Source organism: Amblyomma maculatum, chromosome 3 (assembly GCF_055883805.1).
Source record: "Amblyomma maculatum isolate TAMU_Amacu chromosome 3, ASM5588380v1, whole genome shotgun sequence".
NCBI lineage: Eukaryota > Metazoa > Arthropoda > Arachnida > Ixodida > Ixodidae > Amblyomma > Amblyomma maculatum.
Window position 1 is genome coordinate 45,886,306 of NC_139346.1, and position 13,473 is coordinate 45,899,778.

At 45.0% G+C, this 13,473-nt stretch overlaps 1 protein-coding gene across 5 annotated transcripts in view; it reads right to left on the reverse strand.

Moving 5' to 3' along the window:
- Positions 1-542: 542 nt before the first annotated feature.
- The window catches only part of LOC146194683 (arylsulfatase B-like), a 91,221-nt gene continuing 78,290 nt past the window's right edge, over positions 543-13,473 (reverse strand). For all 5 annotated transcript variants that reach the window (XM_084597499.1, XM_084597502.1, XM_084597501.1 and 2 more), the window contains 2 exons: positions 4,638-4,821; positions 543-666 (listed from right to left, as the gene is read on the reverse strand). In XM_084597499.1, the coding sequence (XP_084453625.1) occupies positions 593-666; positions 4,638-4,821 (258 nt within the window). In that variant the 3' untranslated portion in view covers positions 543-592. The remainder of the gene's footprint in view (positions 667-4,637; positions 4,822-13,473) is intronic.

The window sequence follows — 13,473 nt, forward strand, 5'->3', positions numbered from 1 at the left end:
TTTCCATGCCGCGACGATTCGCATCTGCTGCGAACCTGTTTAGAGTCCCCTCACGAAAAATGTTCTCTACGCGTGAACGTCTAAAGCACAAGAGTTTCGCCCAAGGGACATTGTACATAGACAACCTCCCACGGGATCGCGTTAAGATCTCAGTGGTGTAAAAATGTGTTATTGAAGTTTTACCTCTACCTTTCAATTGGTCTTCCCACAGAATACATACCCGACAGCAAGTTGTTCACTCTTAGAGGATCTCACATAGAGACTTGCACTCATGTTTTGCATGCCTATATACTTATAATCCACGGGCAGATTATCTGTACCTGTCTCAGCAAATGTTTTTGCATCTCTGAGATTACTAAGTGATTTATAAACATAAACTGTAGAAAACACGATTCAAGGTCGCAATTTGTGAAGCAGACTGCGAAATACTGACCGATTGTCCCGGTAAGTAAATGTTATCAGTGTTCGTCAGCTGAACGTTGTTGCGGGTAATCAATGGTGAACAGTAAACAAGACGTGATACAAAAGCAGGACAAAACCAATTTTTGGTGTTTACTGCACCTTTTATTTTTTGTAATATTAATAAAGTATTTCAACTTCGAGTTTCAAAGTACATCCAATAAATTACAATTTGAAGCCAAATCTTCAGGAGCTGATTGCTCATTTCTGAAAAAGAAAACACGGGTATAATAATTAGTTTGACACTTTGAAGGACAGCAGTGACTTAAATAATTAACGAAGGATAGAAGCAGACTAAGTTTGAAATTTAAAAATACATTACTGTTGCTTTTTTTTGCGTTAAGTGTGCATCTAAAACAGTTGCTGTTGTTGATTATGATCGCAGTCTTAGTGCGCCAGTACTTTGAACTAAGAGTATTTACACAGAGTTGACCAGTCTGTCAGGTGCCACCAAAGCTGTGCTATATGCTGCAAAGAATACTAGTATGAAAACGATCCGCGAACATATGTTGGTGTTGCGAGTATTAAGCTTTTTATAAAACAAACACAAAAAACCCAGTTGGCAAAATGACGCATGTTGCTAAGGGTGCTTACAAACACTGAATGTGGCACATGGTATAACCAAAGCTAAAAAAATTACTATCCTGTCATACTTCAAAGCAGGCTGAAGTGTTTAAAAGCCTTGTCAATATGCGTTATTCAAAAACCACTCCCGCGGATTTCTTTTGCTTGACAAAAGCTTGTACTCTGCAGTTGCAGTGCTGCATAACACATAAGGAAAAACGCCAAGGGCAGTCGAAATTTTGTGCCGTGTGTACTGCAACTTATTAAGATAAAGAAGCTTGATTCTATTCAGTAGCATCTAGATATAATAAGACTATGGTACGATGTCAAAAACGCCAGTCAGGAACGTAGCCTTCTCATGAAGAGCGCTCCAGTTCTGGTTGCTCTGAGTACTCCCCGACAGCCACGACTAGTTTCCACTTACTGAGCATCGTGCGCTGCACGACTTCGCAGATTAATGATTGAGGCTGTAGATAATATGTACCCGTCACTGCCCAGGTGGCTTCTTCACCTGACAGAAAACGCGTACCCTATATCTATTTATTTACCTTTATAAACGACAAAGACCGAGTTAGAATCTTTAATCGAAACTCAGAGCCTAGAAAACTTCGCCTGAAGTTTGAGCGTCCATGAGTAGTGCCTTGATAATAATAATAATAATAATAATAATAATAATAATAATAATAATAATAATAATAATAATAATAATAATAATAATAATAATAATAATAATAATAATAATAATAATAATAAACAATTGAAGCGCATTGGAAGCAGTAAGGGTAGTCCCCGGAGCGAAAGCTTTACTAGCCTCGTCAAACCAAGGTCATCGGCGCCGCGCTTCTTCGCACATGCGACGCGCGGAGACGGCGGCACTCGCTTCTTTTCCTACTTCGAAGGCTTGCTGCTTCTTATTCACACATGTGGAAAACTTATTCTTACCGATAAATATCCCCGCCAATATGCAACATTGCCTGACACAATGACCCAGCCTTCCAATGCACTGCCTACATGACTCATCCCCTGTCACCACTGCCCATATGGCTTGCCTCCTAGGACCTCCGCATTCAAAATGTCCTAGGCAATATCGTGTCGTCTAGACCCGGATGTCGTGTCCTTGAGGTTCACACACAGACAAGGAGGAGTCGCGCTTGGAACCTGTGATTTGGCTGCGTTTTCTTGACAGTTGAAAACATCCATGGACAAGCCGAAGCACGCCAAACCATTTTTGTCTTGCTTGATAGACCTTCCGCTCTGTAAGCTAAAACATCTGCATGTGTCTAACCTGAGTTCGCAACAAAGCACAAAAAAGCTTTTACTTCTAATAAAGGGTTCAGCCGTGCTAAACCGCAGCTATTTTAGGCCGTCTGTACATATACTGGCCGCAGACGAAGCCAGTATATATCATCATCATCATCATCATCATCATCATTAGCTTGACTATACCCACTGAAGGGCAAAGGCCTAGCTCTCCCATATTCCTCCAATTAACCCGGTCCTGTGCTAGCTGCATCCACATCATTCCTGCAAACTTCTTGATTACATCCGCCCACCTAACCTTCTGTCGCCCCCTGTATCGCTATCCCTCGATTGTAATACAATTTGTTACAATATGTGGCCATCGGTTATCCTCTGTTCGCACTACATGCCCCGCCCATGCCCATTTGGTTTTCTTGATTTCGACTAGAATGTTATTAACTCGAATTATTTCTCTGACACACTCTGCGCGCTTCCTATTTCTTAACGTTACAACTACCATTTTGTGTTCTCTGGCCCACCGCGTTGTCCTCAACTTAAGTGAAATCCTTTTCGTTAGCCTCCATGTTTCAGCACCATGGTGAGTACAGGTAAGATGCAACTGTTGTACACTTTCCACTTGAGCGATACTGTAAGCTGCGTGTCGTAACCAGCTAGTACTTCCCAAATACGTTCCATCCCAATCTTGTTCTCCTAATTATTTCCCTTTCATGGTCCGGATCTTCGGTTACCACTTGTCCTAAGTAGACATATTTGCCTACCACTTCAAGTGCTTCGCTACCTGCTGATAAGTGCTGTTCCTTCCCGAGGCTGTTGAACATCATCTTAGTCTTCTTTATATTGATTTTAGGCCTACCTTTTTGCTTTTCCTGTCTTGGTCATCAATAATTTTTTACAGTTCATCCCCTCAGTTACTTAGCAAGGCAATGCCATCAGCGAATCACAGATTAATAATGTAATCTCGATCCACCCCTATCCTTAACTGCCCCCATTCTGTCTCAATACTTACTCTAAGCAAAACCTTGAATAGTACTTGGAAGATTGTGTCGCCTTGCCTAACCCTTATTTTAAGGGTATCTGGTAACTTCTTTTTTGTAGAGCTGTGGTTTCTGTTCAGCCACTATATATATACATATATTACAGTACTTTAGCATATGGCTCATCTGCACCCTGACTTCTCAATGTCTGTATGGCTGCCGATGTTTCTACAGAGTGAAGTGATTTTTCGTGACAGATGAATGCTATGTATAAGGACTGCCTATATTCCGAGGATTTTTCTAGCACCTGGTTTACGTATAAGACAGATTATGACTAGAAGCTTACCGGTTTCGCTCAAGACGAAAGTATACAACAGTTGCATCTTACCTGTACTCACCTATGGGGCTGAAACGTGGAGGTTAACCAAGAGAGTTCTACTTAAGTTGAGGACAACCCAGAGGGCTATGGAACGAAAAATGGTAGGGGTAACATTAAGAGATAGAAAGCGTGCAGAGTGGGTCAGAGAAAGAACTCAAGTTACCGACATTCTAGTGGAAATCAAGAGGAAGAAATGGGCATGGACAGGACACGTAGTGCGAAGAGAGGATAACCGATGGTCGCTTAGGGTAACAAACTGGATTCCAAGGGAAAGAAAACGTAGCAGGGGGCGGCAGAGAGTTAGGTGGGCGGATGAGATTAAGAAGTTCGCAGGGGTCAAGTGGATGCAGCTAGCACAGAACCGGGTTAAGTGAAGAAATATGAGAGAGGCCTTCGCCCTGCAGTAGGTAAAGTCAGGCTGATGATGATGATAATGATCATTGTTTACGTATGCATAAGGTCGATAGCAGAGTACCCTTTTCTAAAACCTGCTCGATTCTTTGCTTGATTGAAGTCTGTGGTTGGCGTGGTTCTGTTAGCGATTATTTCCGTAAAGACCTTGTACGTAACGGATAGTAATCTGATTGGTCTGCAATTTTTCAAGTCTTAAGCGCACCCTTCCTTATGAATTAAGAGAACCAGGTTTACGTAATGTTAAACCTCCGCTACTGCTTGCGAGTTTGAGCTGAACTCTTCGCAACTGCGCCCACACTCTTCCAACATGATTTGGCCCGTCCGCAACGCAGCGGGTGGGTAAAGTAGCATTTTCATAGGGGTCAATAAATGAAGAAGAAATGTGGTCCTGGTAAGGAAGGTTGTTTTAAAAGCTTCTTTTTGGCATCGCTAAGCACTACAGGCGTAATCAGAAAGTTCAGAACCAAGTTGTTCAAAATATTTCCTTCACTGTTTACTTTTTATAGCCTTTTATAAGATCTTAAAGCCCCTTAAATATTTTTTAATGATTCCTATAACGAATCCAAGAAAGATAGACCATAAAATACCTGAAATGGGTGGAGATGCTGATGGTGTGTTGATGGACGAGTCCGGTATCAAGGATGGGCCAACCCAAGGCGCACAGAGGCCATCTTTAATGCGAAAAGGAATTGAAGTGTGATTCCGCTCGGCCAATGGTGTTGCGGCAGAGGCGGCGTAGGCTTCTAAGCGCTTAAGCATTAATTGAAGAACCTGCACAAAAATACAGAGAAGAAAAGAAAATGGTATGGTAAAATCCATAAATTTCTTAAGTTCTTTGCCCACTTCCCAGTTACGAGCGCGAGTTACAGTCGGTTTACATCGCTTATTGAAATATATTTCAGTAAGAAGAAATGGTCTAACATTTTTACCCCTGAACTATACGTCCATTCGACAGGACGAAATTGACTGCCTATGGGATGAATTTGGATATATATAGAAAGTCTTATGGTTTGCAACCATGCCTGCTGCTTTCATCAGTCTGCGTGTGTGTTAAGGCGTCGTTCATGTGGTCTATTTCCAAAGATAAAATATGCGTTACACAAGCATTTTCTTGATATAGGTGACCCAAGCATCGCAGGGTTGCCCTACTGGCGCCGGTGAACAGATGTCAAAATATACAAAGAATTAAGACAAGGCTGTCCTCTATCACCGCTGCTGTTCATGCTTTATATGATAAACCTGCAATGGAGGATACAAGACAGTAACCTAGGTTTTAACCTGTCATATAGATTAGGTGGAAAGGCGGTAGAGCATGTCCCCGGTTTAATGTATGCAGACGATATTGCGCTGCTAGCTGAGTGTCCGGAAGAATCGCAAACTCCAGTTAAGTACTGCGGAGACGAAGGGGACGCTCTAAGCTTCAGTTTTAGCTCAGCTAAGTCGGGTCTAATGATTTTCAATGGCTCAACTGATCAGGGTCTTAAAATACAAGGCCATGAAATACCTAGAGTAGCAGAATATAAATATCTGGCGGTATGGGTAAACGAAGGATTGGCATACATTGGAAAGCATAAGCAATCACTAAAGGCCAAAGGGAGAAGGAATGCCGGCATAATGAAACATAAGGCATTGTGGGGATACAATAGGTATGAGGTTTTGAGGGGTATTTTGAAAGGAATTATGGTGCCCGGACTTACTTTCGGAAATGCGGTTTTGTGCCTAAAATCAGAGGTACAGTCGACATTAGAAATAAATCAGAGATCCGTTGGACGATTAGCACTAGGTGCCCACGGCAAAACTACAAATGAGGCGGTACAGGAAGATATGGGCTGGACATCTTTCGATGTACGGGAAGCTCAGAGTAAAATATTATATGAGCAACACCTGAGGAAATTGGACAGTAACAGATGGGCAGCTAAAGTATTTAAATACCAGTACTTAAAAAGCGTTGACTCACAATGGAGGAATAGAACTAGGAAACTAACTAGCAAGTATGCTAGTCACAAGGACGGAGAAATAAAGAGCATTAAGCAACAGGTGAAAAACACAAAAGGTAAAAATTGGACAAATTCGATGGAAAAGAAACAGTGTGGAATTATACCGAAAGTGGAAAATGCAGATCAGGAAGGAAGATTTTTTTGATAACTCAAGAAGCAGTGCCCTACGTTTTGAAGCTAGATCAAGGTGCCTTAGAACACGCAGCTACAAAAAGAAATTTAACAATGGAGATGACGCATGGTGCTGTATGTGGTAACTCCAGTGAAACAATTGACCATATTATACTCGAATGTAATGGTATCCATCCAGAAGTTGATGCAGGCGTAATCACTGTTCCTAAGCTGGGGTTTAGAGATACCAGTAGCCGGTTGAATAAACCGGCGGTGGAAACTAGTCAAAAACGACTGGAAGATTGGTGGCTTAAAAGCAGATAAGTGATATAATGTTAGTGATGTAGAAACAAAAATTTAATAAATAAAATGATGGTTTAGTTAACCATGAAGATATAGGGAGAAAAATGATAATGATAGCTACTGCTACCACCCAGTTTCAAAGGGGACGCTCCTATATTCCATCCATCCATCCATCCATCCATCCATTCATCCACCCACCCACCCACCCACCCACCCACCCACCCACCCACCCACCCACCCACCCATCCATCCATCCATCCATCCATCCATCCATCCATCCATCCATCCATCCATCCATCCATCCATCCATCCATCCATCCATCCATCCATCCATCCATCCATCCATCCATCCATCCATCCATCCATCCATCCATCCATCCATCCATCGTGAAATCCAAGCTCGTGCTTGGATTTACGTCGTGAAAGAAAGCTGTTCTGCGCGTGCGCTCTCCTGCTTCTCGCTCTCGCTTCACCGGTTGTAGTGACAAACTCGCGCTTCGATGAAGTCGTCCTTGAAGTGAATGTGGAGCGATGTGCACACTTCGTTACGGTTTCAGGAAAATAGTCGACAGCTCTGGTTATTTCTGTATTGAAAGTGTAAAATGGGAGCGCTGTTGGTCACCCATGTGCATTGGGGACACTTTTTTCATGCGTTGTGAGGCCGCTGGGAACGATTTCGTACGCACTCCCGTCCTTTCGGGAATTAGCATTTTGCACTTTTCTCGTAAGCCATTTTTTGTGAGGGCATAACCGCGTATGTGAATTGAGAACTTAAAGGATACCCTAAACAAATCTGCGGTACGAATGTGTTTCGCTTTTTGGTGCCCTCATGCCGTACATGCTCTGCTCCCTGGGGTCGCTTTCGCCGAGTTCCTGTCCTGGTTTCATTTGTCTGTTACTTTTGCTTTTTTGTTCCCGCGTTGCTTCATTCCCTTCGGCTCCACGCTGCTGACCCGAACATCCCTGTTTGACACTTTGCAATTTTTGATGTAGGCGAAATAAAAAACTCAATTTGTGATGTCGCCGCACCGACTGCACAGGTGGCTAAAAATTCGGAGTGACGTTTCTACCATTTTTCTACATCTAGACGGCGGTGCTATATTGCAACTCTATATTGCACCAAACAGAAAATATGCATTCTTCATAAATTCTACTTTCAGCCCAATAACTTGGACAAACTAATTTTGTAGCAGTGGCATATTTTACCACTCATGAACAGTTTGCCCAAGCTGTACTAAAAAAAACAATTCTGCATAATATTGTCTCTTATATTTGTTCTCGCTTGCAGACTTTTGTACGAAAGGAAGATGGTGACATGCAAGCTGCCCGAGCATACATCGGCAAGAGATGCTGAAAGCTGCTCCCCTTATAACCGAGAGCAAAAGGTGCATGCTAGAACTGCTGGCTTAGCAGACACCCGAAGATGCCTTTATTGCCACGTCTTCCTACAACCTGGGATCTGTCGACATCTTGTTATTAGACCTACCCAGAGTTCAAGTCCTGGAAGTCTGAAAGAATTCTGCCTATAAATGTTTTCTCTATGATGCGCACCTAATAAATATCTATGAAACGAACAATTGCGGCTCTTTTGTGTGAATGCAAGTATACTTTCAGGATGCTGTATATGTATTATTAGCTTCATGTAAAATGCCTGCACAAAACAAACTCAAACCTGTGTTTGGCACATGATGGCCTCAGCTGTCTCTGCGCCGTAACACCCATCAAATAAAAATAGTCCCAAAAAACTAATAATAAACAATAATGGGATTGGCTGGATGCCAGTGATGCAAAACCAGTGGACAAGCTTCGGTGGGCGATGTTGGGCAGCAGATGAGCCTAGCTGGATAGCAGTTATTAAAAGCCAGTAAGCTTGGTTGTAAGTATTAGATAGCCAGTGAGAGTGGCTGGATGTACTTTATATAGGAGCCAATGGGTATGCTTGGGTGGAAGATATTGGGTAGCCATTCAGTGAGACTACATACCAATAAATAACCTGGTCTGCCATTGGTGGCCATTGCAGGAAAGCCAGTCTAGTAGATTGGAATTAATCTTGGCATGGGTAGCGTCCCAATCAAACACCATTATTGGCTATTAATTTAAACAGCGCGAACACGAAGAGTAGCGCGAACACGAAGATAAAAGAAAGCCACAGTACAAGCGCTGACTCACAAACTATGGCTAAGCCCTTTACTCCAAGGCCCAGAAAAACAAACAATAATGCCAACAAACATTAAATTATTAATGAATACGTACCAACTCGCCCAACTAAGTATCTTGGTAAACCATTATTGGCCTCAATATTGGGGCCGGTTTCCCTCAAAATTGGGCTGATGGCCGGTCCATTGTCGGCGTGATACTTGGGTTGCTACCCCTCGTGTACGACAGAACTTTGCATATGAGATGGCGTCTGCCCTTTTCGTCTTTGAAATTTTACGCACTGCCGGTTTACAGGGGCAGAATAAGTGAAAACTATATAGTGAAGGACAGCCGGTGCGCTAGCAGTCGCAGGCGACGTAATATTCCAGTTACAACGATCGAGACATGGCCGACTTGTTTAGACATTTGACTCATATTCAATTCGTGCCACCTGCCTCGAGTTTCAGTGCCTAACACGCAAGGCAGTAGGCGAATGCGTTATCTGAGCAAAGAAAAGCGCAAGGGAAGCAAGCGATACGCATCGCCGCTTTCAGCAGCCGTGAAGCCGCTTTAGATATAAAAAAACTGCCCATCGACCTCGAGCATATTGGTGAGGGGATCTCGGACGCGGGTGCCTGATGGGGTGAGTCACTAGAAACGTACCAGGCCATTACCACTTATTACAAGGAGCTCACAGCGATCCTGCCTCCTCTGCACGCTACCACGTGGTGACGGCTGCAAACGCGGTCGTCGCCAAACCCCCTGGAGGTATGCCAGAATCTTTCCCGACATAATAAATTCGTATTGCCAACTGTGCGGCGAGCCTGCCACCTTAGGCCACCAGATTATATGATCTGGGAGTGCGCGGAGGATCCGCCTCCGCCAGATCTAGTACCATCTTCCTCGCTGAAACACTGGGAAGCTGTTCTCGCCAGCCGGGACCCAGACGTCCAGTCCCAGGTCTCGGCAAGAGAGCAAGAGGTCGCTGACAGACTTATACCGGTTTCCATTGGGCGAACAGGAGCAAGAGCAACGAGCAGCTAGAACAGCGCACGAGAACACTGGGGACACGCGTCCCCAACGGAACATTTATGCAGCTCTGAGAGCAGCGTACCGAGGCGGAGTGCGTGACGTCAGGCGTCATGTGATCGAACTTTTCCCCCGCTTGCGTTGCCCGTATCTGCCGGCCGAACGCCACCTCGGCCGTTGTACGCCATTTTTCTCGACCGTCCTGCCCGGGCTCCAGACGAATAACCAGAAGCACGGCCGGGCTCGAAGAAAGCGCGCGCGCTCTCCCTCTGGACCGGCTGTGCCAGAAGTGACATCAAAAAGGTCACGTGACTTCCTCCGTTCTCCCTGTACTCCGCCGCTGGCGACGGAGCACCAAGAACTGCTCTTGGCTGCTCCCGGGACCCCAAAAGCGCACCTTCTCTGCCAATAGAACACAATGCTACTGCTCCTGTTCGACCACTGGTAGGCGCTGAAAGTCGCGAGAGCACTTTTAGTGCAGCCAAAAATGCTCCTGTTCGCCGAATGGAATCCGGTATTAGACTGCCGGCCACCTGGAGCAGCTGAATGCCGCCAATGCAAAAAACATCTAAATCACTGAAAAATAAAGTTCTCTCTCTGTCTCTGCCCATCGACCCACGTAATCAGCGCGCGCTCTTGGCGCCGGGCATCTGCTTGCACTCGGAGCTGTCGAGAGGAGACCAGCCATGGAGAAAGGAAACAACTTAGGAGAGGCCCTTACAATTCCCAATGCATTGGGGAAAGTGTGGCGGAAGTGACGACAAATTTAGGGCTAGCCAAGTCAGGCCACTAGCAACAGCGTTGCGAAGGGCCCGAGCTACGTGTGCGTCACGGAGATAGAAAATGCGGAGGGAAGGGAAGAGGACAGACAATGCAGCGTCTGGTCGCGGCGCGGCCGCGCGGCCGTGCTGGCTTTAAAAAAGTGACGTCAGGGCCACTCCTAAGCTTTCCTTCCTCCATGAGACAAGCGCGAGCAGCACGTGGAGAGAGCAAGCGCGTGCAGCCCGTGTTGCAGGCGGCGCGCCGCCGCCGCGCCAGATGAGCTCCGTAGGATTTTGCCGCTTAGAGAGGAGCGCGCGCAGCAGTCGCGCAGCCAAGATTGAGGTATAGTGAACTAGAATATTCTACTTAACTGTAATTGAGGTTCGGTTCCCTATTCTGTGCCCTTAACCATGCGAAACCTTACTCCCCTCTAGAACCGAAAATAAGCGCTGTGCGGCTCCCTGCCCTCTGACGCCGTTGCCACGCAATCCTGCGCGCTGCGCGCTCTCATGCACCTTTCCATTGTGTCATTTAATTTTTCCCAGAATTATCGTGTGGTTTCACTCGTCGGGTTATACCATGGCTAACAAACCCAGCTCTAGAAGGCGTGGCCTTGACAACAGTAGTGAAAATATTTGTCAATTCCTGTTAAGTGTTGTCCCATCACCACGTAACTACTCATTGTTCAAGACATACAGCTGGATATACTACTGACCCTTGCTCGCATAGTTATCCCGAACATTGTGCTAATACAGAACGAGTTTTTGTAGTGAGAGCTACACTGGCCACAGTCGCGCCATTTTGCCGTGCCTGTCCGTGCTTGTCCGAAGAGCGGAAAGAGAAGAAGAAAAGGAAATAGAAGACAGATAACTCTGTAGGTGGTAGAGGCGAACGACAACCTTGGGTTGCTAGGGCAGAAGATTCGTTCGAACGTTGGGACAACGATGTGCCTTGGAGTTTGACGTAGAGACAATGTCATATCGCTAGAAGTCTTCTACATCCGAATGAGAATGGTCAGCGACGAGAGGCAAGGGGTGCTAAAACGTAAAGTGATTCCCCTATGGTATTATTAAAGCTGAAACCTTGGAGTGAATTGCTATATGCAAAAGCCATGTCTTTACTTTCAAGTCGAACTTAAGCGTAGTCATGGAAATTGCTCTCGCGTAGCTGCAGGTTTAACCACAAGCTTAATCACAGCAGATTTTTTTCTAATTTTCCACACCACTGTCTCCCTACTTAGCGGGCTTGGCTAACCTATGAGTAACCGACAGACCAGTTGGCTTTGGCAAGTGTGGCCCAGGGCACACTCGACGCTTACTATTTCGTGGTGCACAGGAGGTTTATTCCAGGAAATCGCAGGTACCTATCATTGCAAAGCCATGCAAATGCCTCAAATCTTCCGCCTTGATAGCTCTGAGTCACAAGACGTAAAATACGAAACGAGGTTCTCAACAGTTGGTTTCGCAACCTCTGAGACCTTAACTGAGTTTTTAAAATACCACCGACAGAGTATTGGCACCCTATGGGTCTCAATTCCTTATCGAACTGCTAGGCATTATGAAGAATTATGCTTTGTCCAGTCTGCACTGCCAGTCCAGCCTGTCCACGCAAACTTTGTAGTCTCTAGGTCAATTGACAAGATTAAAATAGGATGGCTGCATGAGTCTCTGTTAACGAGAAAGTATACCCTACTTCAGTCACCTTAGCAGAAATGGGCGCTAAGAATTTTATCACGAATATGCCTGCTAACCTCACAACCCATAAATTTCATGATCAGATTAGCCGAGAACCTTAATTTGTTTTGGAGAGGAAGCTTGTGGGGTTGCTAGTGATCCCAGAAACCGGACGCCGTTTCTACAGATATTGAAGACCTAAATAATCGGACGCGTTCCGCATGCCTGTCGAATATCGGCCTCCCCGTGCTCTAAATTTTCTTTGTTATGAACACTTGTGGAAGAAGAAAATGAAGGGGAATTACCTACAGCTACTCTATGAAACACACAAAGAAGCTTAGCTAGCGGAAGGTTGCCTATTATACCCGTTCACGCGAGGCACTGTGCATGCAAAGCATACCTTTTGAAAAATACGTTAACGCATTAACGCCCTATATATGACCAGTATTTCGCTCATACAGCAAAATGTACATCACTAAATATTATGCTGACAGGATAGACCATTGGGTGGACGAAGTGCGGAAGCTAACTATGCGTTCACATGTATAGATTCTTTTGTATCGTCTTCAGGCTGCTAGTTCTTGACGTCGTGCTCGCAGAGCCACTGGGACGAATCAGCTTGAGTCGATTAAACCATTACTAGAACATACTAAATATTAAAACTTCATGCGCCGGTTGCTGTCGTCAGCACTGCATTTTTGGGTGGTTGTCATAATCTATCCATACTTCACTCTTCCCATAAAAGGTCTGAAAACGTAGGCCGTTCGCGTGCCATGCGGAAAGGCCGAACCGAACGGTTCATGGTGCATCTTAAACGTTCTTAAACAGTTTTCAAAACATATTTCCCGCTTCAATGCGTATATTTAATTTTTCAAGAACAAAACATAAAACGAAATGTGCCTGGAGCACCGTCCAACGGCGTTTTTAAACAGCAACACTGCTGCCCCTTCCCGTCGTGCAGAGTCTTTGCAGCATCGTTGGACGACGTTTTGTTCAGAAGAACGTCGAAAAACGTGCGGCGTCGGCTGCGCGATGAAAGTAGATGACAAGTTAGCAAATCTTATACAGCACCGAACGCCGCCAGCCTACAAGAGCGACGCCGCCCGCAGGCGCAGCAGATGGCGCTCTCACCGTGCCTTAGAACACGCAGCTAGAAAAAGAAATTGAACAATGAAGATCACGCATGTGCTGTATGTTTTAACTGCACTGCAACAATTGATCATGATACACTCGAATGTAATGATATCCATCCGGAAGTTGATGCAGGCGCAGTGACTCTTCCTGAAGCTCTGGGGTTTAGAGATACCAGTGGCCTGGTGAACAAACCGGCGGTGGAAGCTAGCAAAAAGCGACTGGAAGATTATTGGCTTAAAAGCAGAAAAGTGACATAATGTTAGTAATGTAGAAACAAA